The sequence below is a fragment of the Platichthys flesus genome, chromosome 13 (assembly GCF_949316205.1).
Source record: "Platichthys flesus chromosome 13, fPlaFle2.1, whole genome shotgun sequence".
Classification (NCBI taxonomy): domain Eukaryota; kingdom Metazoa; phylum Chordata; class Actinopteri; order Pleuronectiformes; family Pleuronectidae; genus Platichthys; species Platichthys flesus.
Genome location: NC_084957.1, coordinates 20,535,809 through 20,558,717, shown reverse-complemented (window position 1 = coordinate 20,558,717; position 22,909 = coordinate 20,535,809). Strand labels below are relative to the sequence as shown.

General features: G+C 40.1%; 1 protein-coding gene across 2 annotated transcripts in view; it reads left to right on the top strand.

Moving 5' to 3' along the window:
* LOC133967590 (radixin) overlaps positions 1–20,159 on the top strand; it is a 31,066-nt gene extending 10,907 nt beyond the window's left edge. For both annotated transcript variants that reach the window (XM_062403141.1, XM_062403142.1), the window contains exons 3-15: positions 7,236–7,319; positions 11,112–11,207; positions 11,649–11,771; positions 12,774–12,925; positions 13,012–13,095; positions 13,195–13,341; positions 13,999–14,095; positions 14,180–14,343; positions 14,807–14,937; positions 15,900–16,060; positions 16,459–16,551; positions 17,441–17,650; positions 18,644–20,159. In XM_062403141.1, coding sequence (XP_062259125.1) covers positions 7,236–7,319; positions 11,112–11,207; positions 11,649–11,771; positions 12,774–12,925; positions 13,012–13,095; positions 13,195–13,341; positions 13,999–14,095; positions 14,180–14,343; positions 14,807–14,937; positions 15,900–16,060; positions 16,459–16,551; positions 17,441–17,650; positions 18,644–18,808 — 1,707 coding nt within the window. In that variant the 3' untranslated portion in view covers positions 18,809–20,159. The remainder of the gene's footprint in view (positions 1–7,235; positions 7,320–11,111; positions 11,208–11,648; positions 11,772–12,773; positions 12,926–13,011; positions 13,096–13,194; positions 13,342–13,998; positions 14,096–14,179; positions 14,344–14,806; positions 14,938–15,899; positions 16,061–16,458; positions 16,552–17,440; positions 17,651–18,643) is intronic.
* Positions 20,160–22,909: the final 2,750 nt, after the last annotated feature.

Sequence of the window (22,909 nt, the reverse complement as noted above, 5' to 3'; positions counted from 1 at the left end):
AAAAGAGTGCTAGAGGTCAGTGAAAACAAGGAGGCGTATGGTCGCAGGGTGTTTACAGTCCTGCAGTTCTGTACGTGCTGGCTGCCTCCACATCTATCTGCACGTAGCCAGCAGTTACACTAAGCCCCTGCTCCATAAATCTCAGTAATGGGGAATTAGGCCAGGTCCAATTCCTGGAAAGAGACCAGGGAAATGTGATGGAAATAAAAAAACGGATGAAAGGATCGGAAGTGAAGAGAGAGAGCGTAATGGAGATGGAAAGAGGAAAATGAGAAATGAAAGGAAACGATGGAGCAGCTTATAATAAAGAGAAAGGAGAAGGGGCAGAGAAGGAGGGAGGTTTTAAAAGGCTTTTAAAAAGGTTCAGTGCTTTTTGACCTTGTGTCCGGTCACAGCTAAAAAGAACATGAAAATCATTCAAATGGAGCCTATTGGCTATTATCTGATGATTAATTAACAACTGGGTCAACAGCCAATATCTTGGGACGTCAGGTGTAGACAGTGGAAGTCTGGGCTAACACTTTGTCCTCTTTACACACACAATACATTTACATTTTAGCTTATCTCTCTTAACACCTATCATCATATAGTTTTGTATTTATATAGCGCTTTTCTAGTCTTAATGACCACTCAAAGCTCTTTTAATACAGTGCATCTATTAGCAGCACTTTGTTGTTCTATGAGAGCCAACTCAGGGTTCAGCATCTTACCCAAGGACACTTCGGCATGCAGTTTGGGAAGACAGGGGATCAAACTACTGACCTTCAAGTTAGAGGACGACCGCTTACCCCTCAGCCACAGCCGCCGAATGCAGATAAATTAAAAGGCCAATAAGCGATGCATTTCTTTTCATTTATTCCAGGTCTTCTGCTCTACACAAGGACTGTTTACCTGCGGGCAACCACAGCCTGCTCAAATGTGATTGGTCAAACTAGAAAAAGGAAACGAGAAGGCCTCCAACTCCTTGTCCCTCGCCTCCTGATTCTGCACATCGGCATCCCCTCTCTCATACAGAGTGCTATGTATTTAAGATTTAGATTTTGCAAAGGGATTTAACTGTGTTGTGTCTGATAAGCACCCATGCTAAGAAGTCAATAAATTGAATCAGAGAGGAACAGATGAAGGGACGATGTGGCTGGAGATAAGAGACACAGTCGTGTGGATGGACAGATGGAGAGAAAATTCATAGGGATGAAGAAGTGAAGCTCAGATTATTGAAACGCACTGAAGGGAAGAAGAAAAAAAGGACATAGAGGGATAAAGGAGATTTGGAAGAAGACTGATTGACAGGTACTTTGTTCATATCAAGCCGAGAAAAAGGACACCCGAGCCGCCCTCGAGGGGAACTCCCACTCTGGTTACTGGGGGCTGAACATTAACATCAGGCCTTGCATTCAGACAATAAACACATCAGCCCTTTCACCGCTCCTGTGCATTCTCTGGTATGATTTCTGCCATTGAAAATGCCAAAATGTCACGTTGGATAAAGATCTAAAGCTGAGTGGCCCCTGTAGGGGTGCTTCATACCATTGAACACATGAGGTAAGGAAGAGTGCATTAGAATCACTGGAACGAAACATAGAGATGGAAAACAGACAGAGCAGGTAAACAAAGAGAGTCTGTTCTGTTGTCTTCCTAAAAGGAAAGACGGACGATAAGCTTGTTAGCCTCAGGTGGGCCATTAAGAAGGTAGTCTGGACACTAACCCTCCTTGAGGCTGTGTTTTAATAGTGTGTCTGTGTGCTCCATACACCCCTAACACAACATGCGTTTCCCCTGGTATACACGTCTTTTTCATGTTGGTCAAAATGGGGGTTGTAGCCTACAGAAGGGCTCTGTGTCAGTGGCTATACCAGATAGAAGTAATCTTATCTTTACCTCCTATTAAACCTTAGGTGTGTTGTTAATAAATGCATTGAAGCTATTCTCACTTTTAGCAACGGAACTGATTTGATTTTCTGGCTCTTGAATATATTATTACAACTGAACCAAATTGTAAGACCCCAGCCTCAAAGGAACATTTGTTGCCCACCGGAATCCCACACACACCGAGCCTTGTCTATTTCATTTTCCTGCAGTTTTACACAGCAGCTGTAGGAAATCTTGTTCTCGACATAGAGGTCAGAGGTCAGGTACAGAGCAACACCCTTGAAACTGCTGCAAAATTGTTGGCTGGTTGAATAGGTGAAAGCAATTTTTGGGACCTTAATAAAAAAAAAGAAACATTCTGGTCTGATCTCTGGGTGTTTGGAGTCAATGTCTGAAGAGAAAATCATACAAACCTTGTATTATTAGGGTTTAACACAAGACAACGAAAATATGACTGACTTTCCTTGAAGTTAGGTCAAGATCATGAGGAACAGTTAGGTCTGTGGCCCCTGCTGCTGTTTCAGACTCCATTCAGTAATACAACAAGCAGACTGGCCCTTATACGTGTACACAAAGCTTCATAGAGGAAAAGGACAAACAAAGGAGCCTGGGGGGAAATAAAAAAGAGCAAACAGAGAATCATTCTGACCATTCAGCAACACTCACCCTGAGGGGATTCAATGTTGCTGGAGAATCCTTTAAAAGATGTATTGATTTCCAGTATGTTTTGGTGAGTGTATGTTAATGCCCGTCGGCACTGTGAGTATGTATGTGCACGAGTATAGATCTTTGTTTGCCCATGTTTCACAGAATACCATAAACGTTGCACAATTCTATCATGATACCTGTCTGCTTGAATAAAGAGTGATATTTGAGCACTTGGGTTTGTTTGATGTCTGCAAGTGTGCGTGTGCACATGCATGCCTCAGATCAGTTAATCCAGGGTACGAGATGTGGTGGGACATCGTACATTATTGATTTATCGCTGCGTTTTGCACATGTTGCCCGTCCTGGTGTCCCTGGGGGCCAGGGGCTGGTGGGGTTGGGGGGGAGAGGGAGGGAGGCTTTAAATATTTCAGAGGGCCATTTTCATTTATATAATGGGAATTATCCAAGTCACTAAAACTAATTAGAGGGAGGGTGTGAAGTTCCCCCCCCCCCCCATTCAGCCCCTCGACCTCTGCTTCTAACCTCAACTAAATTCAAGTCACTGCTTCATTGGAATGTTTTATAGCTGCTCTGCCAAAGAATCGGGATGAAACATTAACAACTGGAGCCACAAATGATTCATAACATAAATCTCTGTGTTGGTTTTTCATGATGTAGACTTTAAGAAAATAATGGTGAATGATACTTTAAATGACAGTAAAACGTAACATGGCAATGTCTCAGTGCCTCAAGCAATGGCCCGGGTGGCTGTGGCTCAGGAGGTAGAGAGGGTGGTAAACTAACCAGGCCTGTGTTAGATCCCTGGCTCCCCCACTCTGAATGCCGAAGATACTGAACCCTGGCCGTGCTGACAATGCATGAATGATGCTCGTTAGAAAAAAGGAGACTCCATAGAAGCACTGTATGATGGAATCCAATTTGTTATAATAATGACCTTTGTTAATAGAACACTTTTAAAAATCTAAGTTACAAAGTGCTTTACAAGGGCAGCAAAATAAAACGGACCGGTCATAAAATCATTAGCACAGCAAAAATTAAGGAATCACAAATATTATATAAATATGATATATAAAGGCAATATTAATTTAAAAGAACTCTAAAAGGCATACAATTATCTTAAATACACTTTTAACAATTAAGTTAAATAAAATAGAATTGAAATTCAGGTCAAATTTCGAAAAGGCTCTCAAATAAAAGATTGTATTAACAAGGGATTTACTGTTAAGTGTTTTGAGTGATCGATAAGACTGGAGAAGAACGATATAAACACCATTACACTATTTCTTGTTGGTGTGGAGGAACGGGATAAGCCTGCACTGACCTCTGACTTCAATTTAATCTAACAAACGATGTGCACCAACTGCGACCTTGACATTGTCACCTGTCATCAGTGTTCCACCTCTCTAATGTGCTTGTTACTGTTCAGATTCCAAAACCCTGTGGAAAACAAAGACCGATGTGCAACAGAATCATTCCCAAAATTGTTCATTGTCAAGCGTCCTAACACATTTGCTTATTTCAGGATTTGCTGCAGCGCTATTGATATCCAGCACCGCGATGATTGAAATAATCAATGTCTGTTCCAACCTCAGAAGAAAAGCTAAAATCTTTGTGAAATATAGTAACAGGATTTTTAAACATCATGATTTAGGTCATTCTTCCAACCAGTATCATCGAAGATTAATAAGATGAGATGCATCAGAGTTGGTTTGTTTCAACTTATAATTATGAAGATCTGGGGACTCTGGGCGGTTGGTTTGAGAAACTGTTTTAGAACGAAGCCTTATGGAACGTGCAGTGACCTTCTTTCACTATTTTATTTCTCATACAACTCTGTGTGTTTGAGAAAGATTTTCCTACACTACTAGCTTGAAGATGCAATTTCTTCTCAACTGATCGATGACTTGTCTCTCTTTCGTGCTTGAATTGCACTTTGAGTTTGAAAAAAAAAAAAACAGCCATTAAAAAAATAAAATAAGGAAATCAACTCAAAGCACTAAGAATACATTCAGACCTAAGGACAGCGGAAGTGGTAAAGTGGTCCTGGAGCTGAAAAGAGAAGTGGTAGGAAAGTGGAGAGCACTAAAATGAGTGAAGGTGAAGAAAGAAGAAAGAAGTGTCAAAGAGGAAATGCTGAGTGGAGGAGGCTGGAGAGGAAAACGTGAAGATGGCAGCGTGGCCCGGGTTGCCTTTAAAGCTTCTGTTAACCAGCTTATACCAACAGCTTTTAATTATGGCTGTCTGAGTGTCTCTATCACACTCGTACACACAGAGTCCACAGGGGGGCTGTAAATGTGGGCAAACTCTGCCTGGACACACTAACCCACTATGTAGCCGTCACTACTCGTTATGAATGACATGGAGGCTGGTGAACACAGTCAATCAGAGACAGACACGCACGTTGTGTCAGAGTTTGTGATGGGAACAAGTTGCCGACCTAAACTCACCACTCAACCACCAAACTATAACGTTCTTATTGTCCTATGAGGGACTGCAGTATCTGAGACGTATGGTGTCTTCAGAGGAAATAAGAGACTTCAAAGTCAAGATACCATGACATGTTGTAAAGAGGGAACCCATTAACTATTGGTGTGGATCCGGATCAGGGATTGGATCCAGACTGTGATCCGGATTGACTCCACATTGATTTGCTCCTCCTTGCTCCTGCCTTGCCACTATCGCTCTCTCTCACACAAACACACACACACACACACACACACAGGGAAGGGTGTGTGTGAACTGACTGAAGCGTACGTTAATACCAGCTTTGAACAGGGCCTGTAGATTCGACTTTCTGTCAGAATCATCAATTTAATAGACGTCACATGAAACCCTTTTAGACCTCGCTGGCCACTTTTGCTCTACTTTCTGATTTGTGACTCAAATATGAATCAGTGAATCTAAACTGAAAAACTCTAATTGACAAACACAATTAACAGGCATTTGGAAACTGATTTTACTGCAGTTTTATTGTTTACCTCCTGTTTACTCTGTGTGGACCAGCTTATAGCTCACCTCAGCAGGGGTCAATCCGCTCACCATGTCGTCCTGTCAAGTGTGTAAATCCCTCTTTACTGTGTCCGCGAGGCTTTTTACTAAATTACATTAAAATCAGCCAGGAGTGAGTTACTATGGAAACCTTATCAGACAGAGCAGAGACGTGCGGCGGTGTTTAAGTAAAACGATGCCACATTGTGTGAGCATATGTAAAAGAACCACATGGCGACGCTCCCGTATACACTCAGATGTTTGTGTGTCACTGAAGTGCACACACAAACACACACGCACAGCAGTGACCATATGGTTGTGTTCACATACTCTCCTGACATCTACTGAACAACATCATATGTAGCTCAAACTCACAAACAAGTCTTTGAGCTAAACCAATGAATCTCCCTCATTGGACATTTTATATAAGTTGAGCTACAAGAACAGACACACTTCAACAATAAGCAGCTTTGAATTGACAGCAATGAATAAAAGTTTACATGGCTCACTTAGTAACACAGTGTTAGTTATGCTGCAGCTGCATGAATTAATTGAATTATCCAAAGGAAGGGAATTTCTCTTCAATTAATCAATTATATGGTAAATGGCTATAGACCATCAAAAATAGCAAAAGTAAGGAAAGTATGGGCACATAACCACATGGTGTGTGTGTGTGCGTGTGTGTGCGTGCATATCGTCTTTGTGTGTATTTTTCAGGTCAGTGGATCTGTCTGTGTGTCTGTGAGTCTACTCATAGACACACTTTTCCGTTTTTTATGATTGATGCAGTGCTCACCTCAGGCATTATCTGTCTGCCTCCCTCTCTTTCACTCTCTCTTCTATCTCTCACACTCTTTATCTACCTTAATCTCCCTACTTCCATCAGGGTTATGTGAGGACATTGTGAGGTGGTTTCAATGCTGATGGGCTTGCTTGCTGCCGACCACCACAGCATCTATTGTATTACACCTGCAATGGGAAGTGAAGGGGGAAATGCACACACAAACACACTAACTGTGCATAACTATGTGTGTGTTTGTGGTTTTGGTTTCTTCAAGCTCTGCTGCAACAAAATAGACACACACTCACAATACAGAATACATTAGGTAATGTTTTTGAATTTAACTGAAATTCCTCTCGACTGGTTTCGTATTTTTGCAGTGGAGCGGCACTAGACTTTACCTCACTGCTTCCTTTCCCAGTGGCACGAAAACATTTTGTATTTATTTTCATCATGAATAATTTAGTACGTGCCATTATTTGGGATTTTGGGGGGTTGTTGTTGCACAAACGAAAATCTAAGACATACAAATGGTTAGATAGTAATATAAAACAAAAGGATCAAAAGAGTTTAATGAGTTGAGGTAGTAGCCCAAGAATGCATGGAAATGGTACTTTCTGCATTGATATGAATGAGATCTGATAGATGAACAATATTGTGATAAAGTCTTAACACAACAGCTTGTGAAATTTCTGTGATCATAAATAAATTGTCCAGTCAAGAGAAGGCAAGGAATGTATTTAATTCGCAACCTAGAGTTTTGCAGCAATGAAAATCATAAACAAACCAAGGAAGAGAACATATTTTACTGTAAAGACATGGGCCTTGTTATGAGCCACAGTCCTGTGCAATGCTGTGATGTATTTTTATAATTAATTTATCCATCATTTTGCTCCAGTTGTTTGATGCATTTTCTTCTTTTCTGCAGATCAACGTGCGCGTCACCACCATGGACGCTGAGCTGGAGTTTGCCATCCAGCCCAACACGACAGGCAAACAGCTCTTTGACCAGGTAACGCAATACATGAACACACACGTCTATCACATTTGGTCTTGTGAATTCAACGTCACCATTGGCCATTGCCCACAACGCTCACTCGCTCCTACCAATAGAGTGCGAGCATGTGCATGACTGTGAGCAACATGATGTTCAATAAACAGCCTCCTTTCAAACTTTGTATTTGAACGTGAACTCTGCAACCTGCTGGAAGAATCACTTTGTTTGTTATTCTATGAAAAGTAATACTGTGTGTGTGGGGGTGTGGGTGTGCGCACCAGTGGGTGCCTGGATGGTTCTGGGTTGGTACTGGTTCTGTACAGAGATGACACACAAAGCATTCTTTGTCTAATTTGGGGCTTTTAGGAGACTGTGTGTTTGCGTGTGTGTGTCTGTACTTTCTGCTCAGTAAAGGGTAGTTTTCAGAGTTGTTTCACGAAAGGCAGTAAAGGTTTGTTAAAGTTTTAGTGACATCAGGTAGGAGGCAGCATTAAGGGCTGATCAGGCTACATCCACTCAGTTTATATTCTAGTCCTTTTTAGGTGGTTGGTTTGTTAGCCAGCAGGATTTCACAAATGCTACTCGGCAGATTTTTGGGGAAATTGGTGGAAGGATGGGACATGGGGCAAGAAAGAAGCTGCTTGATTTTAGTGGTGTGGGAGATTGAAGGATCTTGATGAAAATAAATCCAGCATATTAAGGGAACTGATACCAAGTTTGTGAAATTTGGTGCAGGCTGAATTCAAGGAGACTGTTGATCCTCGGTGTCGCTCTAGTGACCTCCATTCTCTTACTGCTCAGTTCAAATCACAGTAGTATTGTCATGTGAATGCTAGAATGCTCTATCATGACTTTATTAATAGAGCACACACACACACACACACACACACACACACACACACACTCACTCACACACACACACACACACACACACACACATACAGGAGCGGCTGACTCACAAGATCAGAATGTTTCAGCTTTCTGTGTCCGTGTGTAGTCATAGCAACCAGCTGTCAAATGTCCAGTGTTGTAAGCGCACACACTCACTTGACCTGTGTCACAAGTGAATCTGATTATGATGGTTATTTCCCTGTTTATGTTTATTATATACTTATTATTTATATGGATATGACCGTCTTTGTGAGTTCAATAAGTAAATGAATTGGATAATTCAAGTCACAGGTTCAAACTTCTGATATAAGGATTTGTTTAGTTTTTTCAGATCTGTAAGTTTTAGTTTGAACCTGTCCCTTTTTGACCCAGTGAACCAGAGCTAAACAATAATGAATCTTTCAATGATGATAATAGATCATAATCATCATAATCTGGTCAAACCTCCTGACTGTACTTCAGGAGCATGGAGCGGAGATAGAAGGTGAAAAGTGAGTGAGCAAACAGGTGTAGCTGTAATGACAGACCTCAGTGGACACTGTGAAGTTTCATGTGTCCATCGAGAGCTAAAAATAGATGCAGATCAAATAGATCCTCGCTCTCTTTGAAGAACACTCTTGTGCCAGACCTCTGGCATGAAAGTAAAGCATGTGACCGGGTTCTAGTGAGGTTATGTGACATAAACGATAAAGAAGTGATACACAAAGGAGTGGGATTCACCTTCTTTAATCAATCAATCAAAAAGAACGTTCAATTTCTAGGCATCATTTTTTCAAGCGATGTTGTGGCTTCGGCCTGTAACCATGGTGAAAGTAAAATTAGACACGTGACTATATTATAATCTGATCTGCATCAATTTGCTGTATCCTGCGATTGCTACTGCTCACAAGATGCCAGCATTTCTATATCTGACATATTTGGGCTTCATTTTTGGAACGCAGGAGGAAGCAGAGAGGAGTCGTTCATCTTTATATACTGCTCTGTTCTGTTATCATTTAACCTTCATGCGTCAAGGTTACAATCAACAAATCGCACGTCCAGGGGGGAACGGCGAGCTTGTGTGTCACATAAGGAGCAGTGACCTGAAAGCTGTTTAATTCTAAATGGTGCAAATACACATGAATGAAGAGAGGGCTCCATTGAAGCTGCAGAGCTAAATATGATCACACACACACACACACACACACACACATACATACAGGCAGGATTACACAGACTAGTTTGATTCAAAAGCTTTCCTATCTCACTAAGACCTTTTATCATTGTGTGTGTGTGTGCGTGTGTGTGTGTGTGTGTTTGTGTCCTCTCTAATGGATATTAATCACACACACCTTTAAACATGTCTGTATGAACCAATGTTTTCATTATACAAGATGAAAACACTGGTTCATACCGGTTGTCTCTATTCAGTGGTGAAATCAGCTGAATTCTTCCGCCTCTTTAATGTCACCTGTTTTTCCTCCCCTCTCTTCCTCCTCTCATTATTGCCTCTCGGTCACGCCGACATTTCCAAACCATTTATTCTCCTTTAATCTGCATGCTGCACTCTCAGCATCCGCAGAGCTGCCTCTTCATACGTTTAGGATGGGTGTTTTTCCATGTGATTACGTCTGTGATTATTTGATACTCAGTGTGTTTATATGAGCATGTCTGTGTGTGACAGAGAGTTAATTACATGGTGGTGAGTGCCGTCGTATTGACCGTGTAAATCACATTATAGTCTCAGTAAAGGTCCCTTCAGGGACCGGCGCTCCCTCCCTCTCTATAAATGTGTGAAGGGGTCGATAGTTTGCAAGTGACAAAGCATGTGAGCACGCTGAGAGAGAAGGGAGGTGGAAAGAGAAGAGGTAGCAAATAGAAGAAGGACAGAAGAGGAAGGAAAGAAAATACAGATGTTGGCTGAAGATTTTTATTGGAGGTTATGTTTTTATTTTTATTTAATGTGTTTTTTAATGTAGTCGGCAGGATTAGGCACAAAGTAATCAACTGATTTCAATAGAGTAGAGGGTCGGGCTATAACCATAAGAGGATGCTGATAAACTTTGGAGCAGATCTAGATAAATTGACGGGTCTAGGAACTTTTCATTTCACTGTCTTTAACATGATGAGATAAGGCTTTGGCCCTGGTGGAGGTAAAGACTGTTCAAGTGCCCTTCTAGTAAGAAGACAGTTTTACAGGCGATGGAAGGAGATCTGCTGCAGCATATGATGATATTTTTGAAGTGGACTATTCATCTAAATTTAGATTTGTTTTCCTTCCAGGATATTCAATTCAATTCATTTCTATTGTATAGCTCCAGATCTTAATATACATTAACTCAAGGCACTTTGCATAGATAGGAGACAGCTTTGTGTTGTTGTTTATTGTTTATTTTGTTGATTATTAATGTCATAATCAATGTTAAATCCTCCGCATTAAGGCATGTTCCTGGAAAGATACTAAAGAATAATGACAAATGCCAATTCCAGAAAATATAGTATTCTTCTCGTGTCAATTTTTTTCTAGCTTCTAACCCAGACTCTTATTTTACTTGACATTTTTTATTTGAACTACTTTAAAATGTTGAAACCTGAATGATATTATTTGTTATGAGTGGATTATTTTTCAATTCCTACCTTTTAAGTCTTTAATTTGATTGGTTACTTATTCCTGAATGTAATAAAGACTAGTTAAGTATGTATAACCATTGCATTACGGTGTTTAAAACCTTTTTAAAGGCATTTTCTCGTTTTATCAGTGACCTGTGTACAAAGCAAGGTCAATAAACATATATAAAAAAAAAATTGTACTTATCAAAAACATTTTTCTCAAAGGACCTTGCTATATAAGCTTGATGGACAGAGACGGACAGTTTTCAGGGATTTTTTTCTTCCTGTGAAACTGTTATAAACAAAAAATGACTACTGTGATTTCAGGTGGTGAAGACGGTGGGTTTGAGGGAGGTCTGGTTCTTCGGCCTCCAGTACACAGACAGTAAAGGTTACGTGACGTGGCTCAAACTCAACAAAAAGGTGAGAGACCCTGAACCCAATCAATCGAAACCCTTAGAGCTGATCAGGAGCTCTGGTCTTATATCTGTCACTTTTTATATCATTATTTTGTTGATTAATTTCCAAACTTGAAAACACAAACATTTTTAATGTTTAAAGATTTTTAAAATAGTAAACATTCATCCTCTTGTGGAGTCCGTCAGACTTGATCATGCTGGAAAGCCTTAGAAGTGAACTTGTATTCATAATCGCACTTTAATATTCTGTTTGCTTAAGGAAATAGCCTTAATGAATATTGCAGAACGTTTACGGAAATGTCTCTTTAATCATGTTTAAATGAAGCCACAGAGTCTGATTTCCTCTGGACCTGACACGACACATGTTTGCATAGGACCACAAAGACGGGTGAACAGGGTGAAGGGTAAAGAATGACATGACGTGAGTGGGTCTGTTTTCTCTCAGGTGACCCAGCAGGATGTGAAGAAGGAGAATCCGCTACAGTTCAAGTTCAGAGCAAAGTTCTTCCCAGAGGATGTGTCCGAGGAGCTGATCCAGGAGATCACACAGAAGCTCTTCTTCCTGCAGGTGCCGTACGACTGCTCTTCCAAGACACTGTAAACTGATACTAGCACAGCATTGACTTCCTCTATTATTTGATGTCCTTCATTGATGAAGGTATACATAGAGATAGAGAAAACCCAGAAATGATAACTCAACCGTCATTCTTGTGTAAGTGAGGCAGGAACAACTCGAAATATCACCCTGTCCTTGTATGATCCTGCCAGCAAGTGTCGATTCTGTCTAGATACATATTTTTTCCACACTCATGAGGTCACCTTTAACCTCCAAAATCAAACACATGTTTTTTCGACTCTGACAACTGGTCAAAATTTTAGAAGAAATTCCCTTACACAAATTTGAGATGTTATGTTCGAGAGGCCAATAGGACTTGGTCTAAATCCATTAAGTTAAAGTGTGAGTCAAAGTGATCGTTTGTATTCCCTGGAGGAGATAACGCAGTCTCGCAACAAAAATGGGCATCGTGAAGTCCCAGTGACCTTGACCTTTGAGCAACAAAATCAAATCTCACCATCCTTGACTCCAATGGAACATTTGTACCAAAATTACCTCGAGCCGTTATTGAGCTAAAGTGTTCACGAGAATGTGACAAACCAAAAATAAAATTCCTCTGGTCACTGCCTGACCTTAAACTTGAGTGTCTCAAGTAATTAAAGATGGCTCTAATTTAAACAAAACATGTGCTCGTTTCAAATGGTAGTTGTGAGTAAGTGCCTAAGGAACGACTGGGAAATTTATCCTCTTCTGATGGAAAAACGGTACAATAATTTGTCATCAAAAGTATAAGCTTGTGTAAAATTGATTGCCAAATGTTTTGTCCCCTCTCCTTTTGTTCTCTGACTACTCACCTCTGGACTGATCAAATGGATTCACTGTTGCTCTTAATATATAGGTTGTAGGTTGACCGAGCATCTCAATCCTCTCTGCTGGGAAACCTCCTGTGGTTCCAACCACACGCTAAGACTGGCTGGATGTTTGTGTGCATTTGTGTGTGTATCCTCCCTGTAGGTAAAGGAGGCCATTTTAAACGATGAGAACTACTGTCCCCCGGAGACGGCCGTGCTGCTGGCCTCCTACGCTGTCCAGGCCAAGTACGGAGATTACAACAAAGATGGTCACAAGCCGGGCTACCTGGCCTCCGACCGGCTACTGCCACAACGGTATGGTTAATTCACAGTACTCATGGTAGTCAGGATTAAAGTGATATCGTACACAAATAGTAAAAGTGTGTTCATATGTCTCGTAGAGTTCTGGAGCAACACAAGCTGACAAAGGAACAGTGGGAGGACAGAATACAGACCTGGCATGAGGAACACAGAAGCATGCTCAGGTCAGAGAAACAACTGTACTATCAGTCGAGTTTTTAAGACTTTGGCTACAGGATCCTCAGGTCCATGTTTTGACTTTTAGTGTCTGTGCGTGTGTGCAGGGAGGACGCCATGATGGAGTATCTGAAGATCGCTCAGGACCTGGAGATGTACGGTGTCAACTACTTTGAAATAAAAAACAAGAAGGGCACGGAGCTGTGGCTCGGGGTCGACGCGCTGGGGCTAAACATCTATGAGCATGAAGACAAGTAATCAAAACACAGAAACACACAAATGTGAATACAATCTGATTGGTACAGTAGAGTTTCATGATTCCTTCCTTCCGTGATGAAACTCAGGTTGTGAGATGATACACATCACTTTACTCAACTAATTGCTTTTCTTATAGCTTTACTCTTTCAGGCCCCACCCATCACTATTTCCTGCTCACAACTCACTGACATGCATTTTTGTGACGAGCCGTGATGTGATCATAACCGAAGCTGTAAAGTTCTATCAAAGAGGAAATAAATGAAACCACAAGAGAAGTTCCTGCCGATGACTTCAACACCCACTCACAGAGTTTATTTTAGGTTCCCCAACCTAATACAATAAACGTTTGATCCTCTGCTTCAAATATGGCACAAACATTCAAGTTTACATTTCCGCATCAAAGTCAGGAAAATACTGGTACCAAAGTGCAGAATGTCTACCTAAATTTTTCCTTCTCCCTCATGAATTTGTTCAACAATAGTGCCCCCTTTTGGTGTTGAGCAGAATAGCAGATGAAGAAAATGGAACACAGGGGCTTTTTTCTCACACCTAAAAATCTTGTTTCAACACGTTCAAAGCACGAACATATCCTTTAAATGTGAAACGAAATATTTTTTAAGTATTTTTTTAATTTACTTAGAAAATCTCCTCAGGTTGTCGCCAAAGATCGGCTTCCCCTGGAGCGAGATCAGAAACATCTCCTTCAACGACAAGAAGTTTGTCATTAAGCCCATTGATAAGAAAGCTCCAGTAAGTGATGGGACAACTTGGGATCGATTGACATTTTTTAGATTGGATTACAATTTTTGAACAGATTTTCTGTGCTTTCTTCAGGATTTTGTGTTTTACGCCCCTCGGTTGCGCATCAACAAGCGCATCCTGGCGTTATGTATGGGAAACCATGAGCTGTACATGAGGAGGAGGAAGCCCGACACCATCGAGGTGCAGCAGATGAAGGCTCAGGCCAGAGAGGAAAAACACCACAAACAGATGGAGAGGTACGAGCACGTGCTGCTTCTCATCTTTCATTTATTCCTGCTGGAAATCAGTGTGTATAGTGTTCATGTTCATGTTTTGCTTATTGTTTATGGGATTCATTTTCACACTGAGTCAGCGAACAAATACAAGTTTGGAGTGGAACTTCATTGAAAAACTTAGTGTGAGCAATAGGGGGCAGTGTTGCATTTAAGACAATCCTGCTCCATAAGTGTTTGGAGGATGAAGTAGATGGAAAGGTTAAACTGAATTATGTTGCAAAACCAATTATTTTCTGGATTTACACAGGTTTACATGATCAAACAGTGCAGTGAGAGATTAGATTAATCAGGAATTTAAAATATAACGGCTAACATTACTTCAATAACATTTCCTCTCGATTCTTCTGATGGTTCATTAAGGTCGACTGATTAGTGCTCGGCTGGGCGTGATGGCTGATGTTTTGTGTTTGTTTTGCCGACTCAGAGCGCAGCTGGAGAACGAGAAGAAGAAGCGAGAGCACGCGGAGAAGGAAAAGGAGCGAATAGAGAGAGAGAAGGAGGAGCTGATCCAGAGGTTGAGGCAGATCGAGGAGCAGACACACAGAGCTCAGAAAGGTAGGGCACGACGCATGTGCAGGAGGAGAGCGACCCCTCAGCCGGCCTCAATTCACAGGCTAGAAAAGAGTCACTCAAATGCCTGGAAACTGTCTGAGTGAGTCTATGTGAGAATACAACAGGAAAATGTCCGGACAATGGTCAGTGAGCGATTGTTGGTTTGTTGAAGACGTTTCTAAAATGGGTTAAAAAAGTTAAGGAATAAATATCTCCCAGGATGAAACAGAGGTACAATACACATAGAGGATGGGGCTGAAGAGGTTAACTTGGAAACACAATGACAATCAGGAGCTTTCAGATGGTGGTGTCAATGTGCTTTAAACACAATCACTGTGTTTTCCACAGCAGAATTTATGTTATTTCCTGCCACTAAGGAAATAACATAAATTACAAGCCACTTTGAGTCTGACTATATATGAGTATATATAAATATATATATGTTATAAATATATATATATACACACACAGATCAGAATGTATGAACTTTTTGGTCCTATTGACAAAAATAAGACAAATATTATAGTATAAATACTATATAGTCGCTCACATTCTCCGTGCATTTTACCAAGGGGCTTTCGGGATTAGTTATGGGATGTTTTTTGGAGAATATTCTGACTTCAATGCATGTCTGAAACCAGCTATACCGTGAAATGACCAAAGGTTCAGATAATGAGGTAACCGTAATCTAATGTAAATATGATAAAGGATTAAAGTTAATCCCTGAGACCGAAAAGCTCTTTTGTAATTCCACAACCATGTCGGCTAATCTCTGAACATCTGCTTTACGAACATCTCGTTCACTCAAATTTGGTCTGAGATCATTCAATTGTAAAACTCTTGTGTAACTTAATGACAATTCAGACAATATGTAACATTCTAACCATGACTTCAATTGCATTTGTCCCAATTACACGGTCACAATGGTTGTGAATGGTATGCAGCTCATATTGTTGTGTGTGCAGAGCTGGAGGATCAGACTCGCAAAGCACTTGAGTTGGAGCAGGAGCGGAAGCGGGCGAAGGAGGAGGCCGAGCGTTTGGAGAGGGAGAAGCTGGCGGCGGAGGAGGCCAAGGCGTCGTTGGCTCAGCAGGCGGCCGACCAGATGAAGAACCACGAACAACTGGTACCTGCACTCACACGTCAACCACAGCCACAGTCTCCAACAGTTACTCATTTTGTTTAAGTGTTTTTGTCCAAGTTCAAATGTCTTTTATATCGGGTGACAAAAGCTATAATGTACCTTTTTAAATTCCTTTAAAACCTTTATTCCCATGTTTCTGTAATCCTTGTTGTTCTACCTTCAAAACAAATTAAACACATTGGAAAGTGTTTCATTATATTAACAATACATGACATTAATGACCAGCAGCATTATTTTTGATTCACTGATGTTCGCACAGTGACTCATTCAAATCATAAAACAAGAGTGAAAAGAAGTTGCTGATTCTATCTCTGTCATATTAGTGTGAATTGTTTGTACATTTGGGTTTTTAGATGAACTTGTGTTTTTATATTCAACAGGCTGCTGAACTAGCGGAGTTCACTGCTAAGATTGCTCTGCTTGAGGAGGCAAAGAGGAAAAAAGAAGAGGAAGCAACAGAGTGGCAACACAAAGTAGGGTTATTCCTGTGTGTGTGTGTGTGTGTGTGTGTGTGTGTGTGTGTGTGTGTGTGTGTGTGTGTGTGTCTGTGTGTCTGTGTGTGTGTGTGTGTCTGTGTGTGTGCGTGTGTGTCTGTGTTGTATTCTCTTTTTATTATTGAATACAATTGTGTGTGTGTGGGGCCTGTGTGGGGTCTTGTTTGTTGCCGTTTCACCAGTGACACCCGTTTCATCTTTCCGACCATTGAGGCTCTTATTCTTTGTCAACAGTGATCTAGACAACAGAACAGAGGAAACTGGACATTCCAGTTACTTAGGAAAAAGGAAGAGGGCAGATTAACCAATGTTTTTTATTGTTTTACTATCATGAGGATCAGCAGTGTTCTCGGCCAGTTACTATCTCCCACAATCTGAGCATTTACCACTACCTGTTAGTTTGGGCCAACACTATCCTGTTGGTGTACAATAACTGTTACAGAAAATATTATTTTATTATAGTATACTATTTTAATTGTATATTGAGTTTACGGATAATAAATCATTTAAACTTGAAACATTTATCGTTTAAAGTCACATTAGTGAGCAGTGAAGAATAAAAGTCTAATCATGCAAAATGTCATATGGATATAGAAACAGGTGATAAAATATATATATATATATATAAAAAAAAATTGAACATAGGACGAGATGAAGAACATCCCTTGATACACAGGTTTTTACCTCAATTAAATCCTTTCTAAATTATATTTCGAGAAACAAATGATGACTTCCATTTTATTCTTGTCTTAAAGAGTTAAAAAAGTGTATACATTTCTATGTGAAATGTTTGTGCATCTGTCCGTGTTCATATCTGTAGAAGTCAGTGTCTGTTTCTCTCTTGAATATGCTCATGTGTTGTTTCCAGGCTCTATCAGCTCAAGAAGACCTGGAAAAGACCCGGGAGGAGCTGAAGACAGCCATGACGTCTCCACCGGCGCCAGAGCACGACGAACAGGACGAAACTAACGCCGAGGCGAGCGCCGAGCTGCTCAGCGACGGGGTCAGCAGCCACCGCAGCGAGGAGGAACGCATCACTGAGGCTCAGAAGAACGAACGTGTCAAGAAACAGCTACAGGTAGAGCAGAAATAGATAAAGAATAATACTATTATTGGACAATTACTCATAGTAAATAGAAAAGAGGGAAAAACGAAATAAAAAAACATCCAGGATAAAAAATTTGGTTAATTTAAATGTATTTTTAGGAGAAGTAAAATGGAGGTAAACTGTTTATACTTCACTTTTTTATGTTTCAAAATTGGACAAGGTGCTGGACAAGCACACACCTGCTTTAAGTTTGCCAGAAGAGAAGTTTTTGGGAGAAAATAGAGATGGAAATAACAGCTGCAGCCTTTCAGTAAAGGGAGAAACAGCTATACCCCTATTGTTTGACTGCAGAGATGCTTTGAATCAAAGAAAAAGAGAGTTTGAGAATAACAGCTAAAGATCTTATCGATACTTGTGAACAAACTCTTCCTGAGATTCACGTGTTTAACTGAAATACGCTTCCTATAATGATAGTTTCTCAGATTAAACCATGAATGTCCAAGTTTTTCTTGTTTTCTCCCTATAAAATGCTATGCCAAAGACAATTTTCAACTGTGATTATTTTCTATTTCATCCTGTTCTATAATTATGATAGTATTATTTGACTCAGTGTTATTTCTGCTCAGAAGCTCACAAAATCTGTTCAGCCATTAATATGCAATAGTTGTAATAATAAAGATGTTTTTAATTAATCAGGTTTGAAATATACAGCATATTTTCTGAACTTTGTTGTCAAAGTGACACTCACCCAAAATCAGTCGTCGAAACGAAAAATTGAATATTTTTGTTTGGCCCAGAATAAATGTAGAGCTATTTGCATCTTATTTAATATCATCTCAGGAAACCATAGCTATGTTTGGTCATAACCCTACATCCTTATTGAGGTTTGACCAAACCTTGAGGATGATGCATCATAGTCTTGGGAGACTGAGAAAATAAATGATCAAACCTTTCCTTGACTTATCTCATCTTGGTCCCTAAACCTCTCACCCCCCTTTCCTCTCTGTGTCTGTCTCTGTCCAGGCTCTGAGTTCCGAGTTGGCCGAGGCCCGTGACGACACAAAGAAAACTCAGAACGACATGCTGCACGCCGAGAACGTCAGGGCAGGAAGAGACAAGTACAAAACCCTGCGCCAGATCCGCCAGGGTAACACCAAGCAGCGCATCGACGAGTTTGAGTCCATGTGAGGAGGGGGGGGGACACAACGATGTCAACGCATCACTTTCCTTGTGGAGCCCGAAACCTGCAGGAGCTCCTGCTGTGGTCCTCTCATGACAAGGAACGACCAGCTGACGGGCTTTGTAGCTTCAGCCTCGCCAAAGCTCTGCCGAGCAGCGGTTAGCCAATCACACAGCGACCTGCTTTTTAGAGCGCCCGACCCCAATGAAGCACGTCTTTTAATCGGTTGGAAAAATAGCAAGCGACGTATACTGTCGATCACAGACTCCTCCCTTTTACAATCTGACAATATTAATGCTTGCATGTCTGATAAATAAACAGCAACAGGAGCGTTTGAGAAAATGGCATCACAGAGAATTGGCCGATGTCGTGCTTTTACCCAACAAAAAAGAAAATGGCCATTTGTAGCTTTTCAATGTTGCTAGCACACTCGTACGTAAAGCTTTAATATCTGTACCTTACTTTTATTTCTTTGTAATCAGTTGAATTTAAATAATTTGTTTAAAAAAGTTAAAAAGAAAAGAAAACCGCCTAATTTGTCTCTTTTCCTTCCCATCTTGTCACCTTCTCTCATTTTGTGCAGGGGAAGGATTCCTTTTCATTTCTGCTATGAGTGTCATCCGTGTGTTTATGTGGCATCAGCTGAGTTATCTCCAGTTTACGAACGCTCCCTCTGGAGATTTGGGAGCAAACACACATGCAAAACTTAATTAGCTTGTTTTCAATGCTGAGGTGTTTGTTCCAATATGTAATTTACCCCCAGAATAAATAATTAATTTATATTTCAAACGACTCTGCTACAGAAAGATCTGTCTGCAGGGATCAGAGCACGTTAATTTTTATTTATTGATTAAGGAAGATGCGTCAGAAAAACCTGTTTGAACCTGACATGATGTGGTGTCACTGTAAATCTCAAAGAGGCTGAAATTGTAACTTCAAGCCAGTTTTTAATAAGTGTTATTTTTTTCTTGTAAAACAGGTTTTGCAAGTTTTCAGCTTCCAACTGGAGTGACATTCTTTTGATGGCTGTAAAAGTTACCACCAGGACACAAATGATTATTATCAGATATACTACCTGTGTTGTTGATAATACTTTTACGAGTTGAATTATTAATTTCCTTAGAAAACTAGCGATTCAATTTCTAGCTCTTGTCATGTTAATCGCTCTCATAGTGTAGATGTCCCACCAAGGCCCAACAGAACCTAATATTCAATTAAGCTGCACCAAACTGCACACTCATAGATATGAATCTGTCCCCTCAAGATTCCTAATTACTGTCATCAAGATTCAAGAATTACTTAGGAAAACTGTGAATTTGTCAATAAATGCCTTATTTCACCATGTTAGAAAAAGTGAAGACCTGGCTCTGCCCTCTGATCTTGATCAATACCGGGGTTCTTCCCTGACTAACACCACATCTTTCCAGTAATTTCCATGGTTATCCGTTCAGGTGATTTTGTGTGATCCGGCTGAACAAACAAACGGCAAAACGTGACCATCTTTACAGAACATAACCAGGACAATACGACACATGAAAGCTTGAGTTGGGCTTTTATTGCTCGTTTTTACATCAAACACAAGAACAGTCAACGCGTCTCATTTGGCCTCAGGTTCTGTAAATATGACACAGGTTTGTTTGTTGTGAACAAAACCTCCAAAGTGATATTTTCTTTCACTCATACAGAAACAATGAATAACAAAGACACCTCAATGGATTTCATTTGAATTTCAAGTATGTTTGTTTTCTCTTCCTTCTCCTAACTTGGATCATTTATTTAGGCTTGGCACATCCTTCACTTACAAATGTAATATCACCTTATAGAAATATATTTTGGTAATACCGCTCATGAGACGTAATTAGGTATTTTAAAAACAATCTGACTTCAATATACCTTCTGAATCAGCACAGTTGTACATATGACAGCTTTGGTTTCAAATAACTACCACTGACCTGAGAAAAGGGGGAAACATTGGACGGCAATAAACAGATTTTTTTACTTGGCTTTGGTCCACGAAAAAACAGCACCATAATAAATTCTACATCATAAATGAAACCGCATTAAAGCACATTAGAAATAAGGGTTGGAATGTACCGAGATAAACGGGGACATAGTAGGTATTTTTACGTTTAACGTCCCATTGGATAAAATAAGGCTGATTTAGTCATATTGGCAACAAATTACAAAAATACAGAGTTTTATCTGTTCAAACACTGAATAATTAAATACAACAGGTGTGGACAGAAGGTCACGTCAGAGTAGCCACCGAAAAAACAAATGATTAATAAGGAAAATTAATTGAATAGAAAGCAGCAGGTGAGAAAATAATGACTTTAACTCGATGGTACTGCAGTTTTATAAGTCCAAAGTACTGGTACAACAAAAATCAAGTGCTGCTCGGCTGAAGTTTCACAACTTACTGAACAAAAGTCAAACAGCCCTTTTCACTGAGGCTCTATAGACATGTAACACCTTTGATAGTGAGATACAATACTTGAATTGCTATTCACTACATTGACATGGACAGCAATACTTCTAGTATTTACCTTACTCTGAAATAGACTTTATTTTAATTATGATATTTATAGCTAGTAGAATATTCCTTTCATATTCCTGTTAACATGTTAAAAAGCTGTCTGATACTAACTCACGTCAACATTACGTCCCGCTACTTGTTTACACTCAAACGCAAGATATTTGTCATCGAGCAGTTGGTAACTGTTGTATGTAGACGTCACATCAGAATATTGGTGTCCATGTAAACGTGTCTAGTGCACTGGGATTGTGAAGGACATCAAACCCATCGTCAACATTGATACCTGAACCTCCACAAGTTCACTATGTTTCTGTCAACTCAACTTACATGTCGGAAAAAGGGTAGAAACTACAGGAGAATGACTGAGATGTTTGAGGTCAGCCCAAGACAAAAAGGTAAAGTCTGCATAGCTGCTGCATCAGCTGTTCGCTGGGAAAAGCAAAGACGAGAAAAAAACACAGAGATTTGCCTCATGTTTTAGTCTGAATTCATTGATTCAAGTTATGACAGCAAAATACTCAGAAAGTGTGCAACACGGTCGCTGAAGACACGATTCTTGCAGATTAACACTTACAATTGGAAAAACAGCTCTTTAGCAAGGTAATGAAAGTAGAAAAATAGGTTTTCCCCTCATATACTTAATATGTTATCGCAATTAATATGCACTAGAGTGTTCACACAGCACCGGGTTTGGTTAGTTCAAATATCAAGTGTCTCATCCCTGCAGCAAACAGCAGCACACAGTGCTAGACCGGCAGGACGAGAGCACCTGGTCACATCATAGCACGACAACGTCAGAAAGTCCACTGAGTCAACAGGGACGACTGCAGACTTGTTCCTGAGAGCCACACCTTTCTTCGCTGTGGTTGCGGTGTCACTAAACATCTGGAGCCTGAGGTACAAATTCAAAAGGTGAACCAAGTTCATCAAAACATATTTTTGAGTGTTAAATACTGCGGAGTATGACCCTAAGAAGATTCAGTTTTCCTCAAAACCACAACTTGAAGCACATTTAATGCTGGTTACTTTCAGCGTCATATAACAAAAAAATTGCTGTTTCCAAAATGTGCATTTGAGACATTCTCTTCCCTGCACTTGAAAAATAAGGGGAATAAAAGCCCCCCTCATATAAATAAAGTCTAAATACCAAAGGTGACAAAGTTTGCCATAGATACTCAAAATTTTCAACTCGAAATATTTTTTTGTTTAAATATTCTCATATAAAACAATGATCTTGTTTAATAAAAAAGTTTATAGGATACAATTTGTATCAACGAACAGAGGTGTCATCTGGCTACAAGATATGATGCAGACCAGGGCAGAGTTTTGTTTTTACAAACAGTTCCTCACATATAACAACAATCCCATTGGTTGAAATAATCACAGAATTATTCCAGACAATAGATGCAGCCCAAAGTGCTTAACATTGGGAGAAGGAAACTTAATAATACTTTTATAAAGAAGGCAGATAAATAGGAGGAAGTTGTTTAAGACAAGGAATTGTTTCCCATTTTTGCTGTGATTTTACATTTTATTGACGATAATATGAATTGCTATAATAATAATACTGATA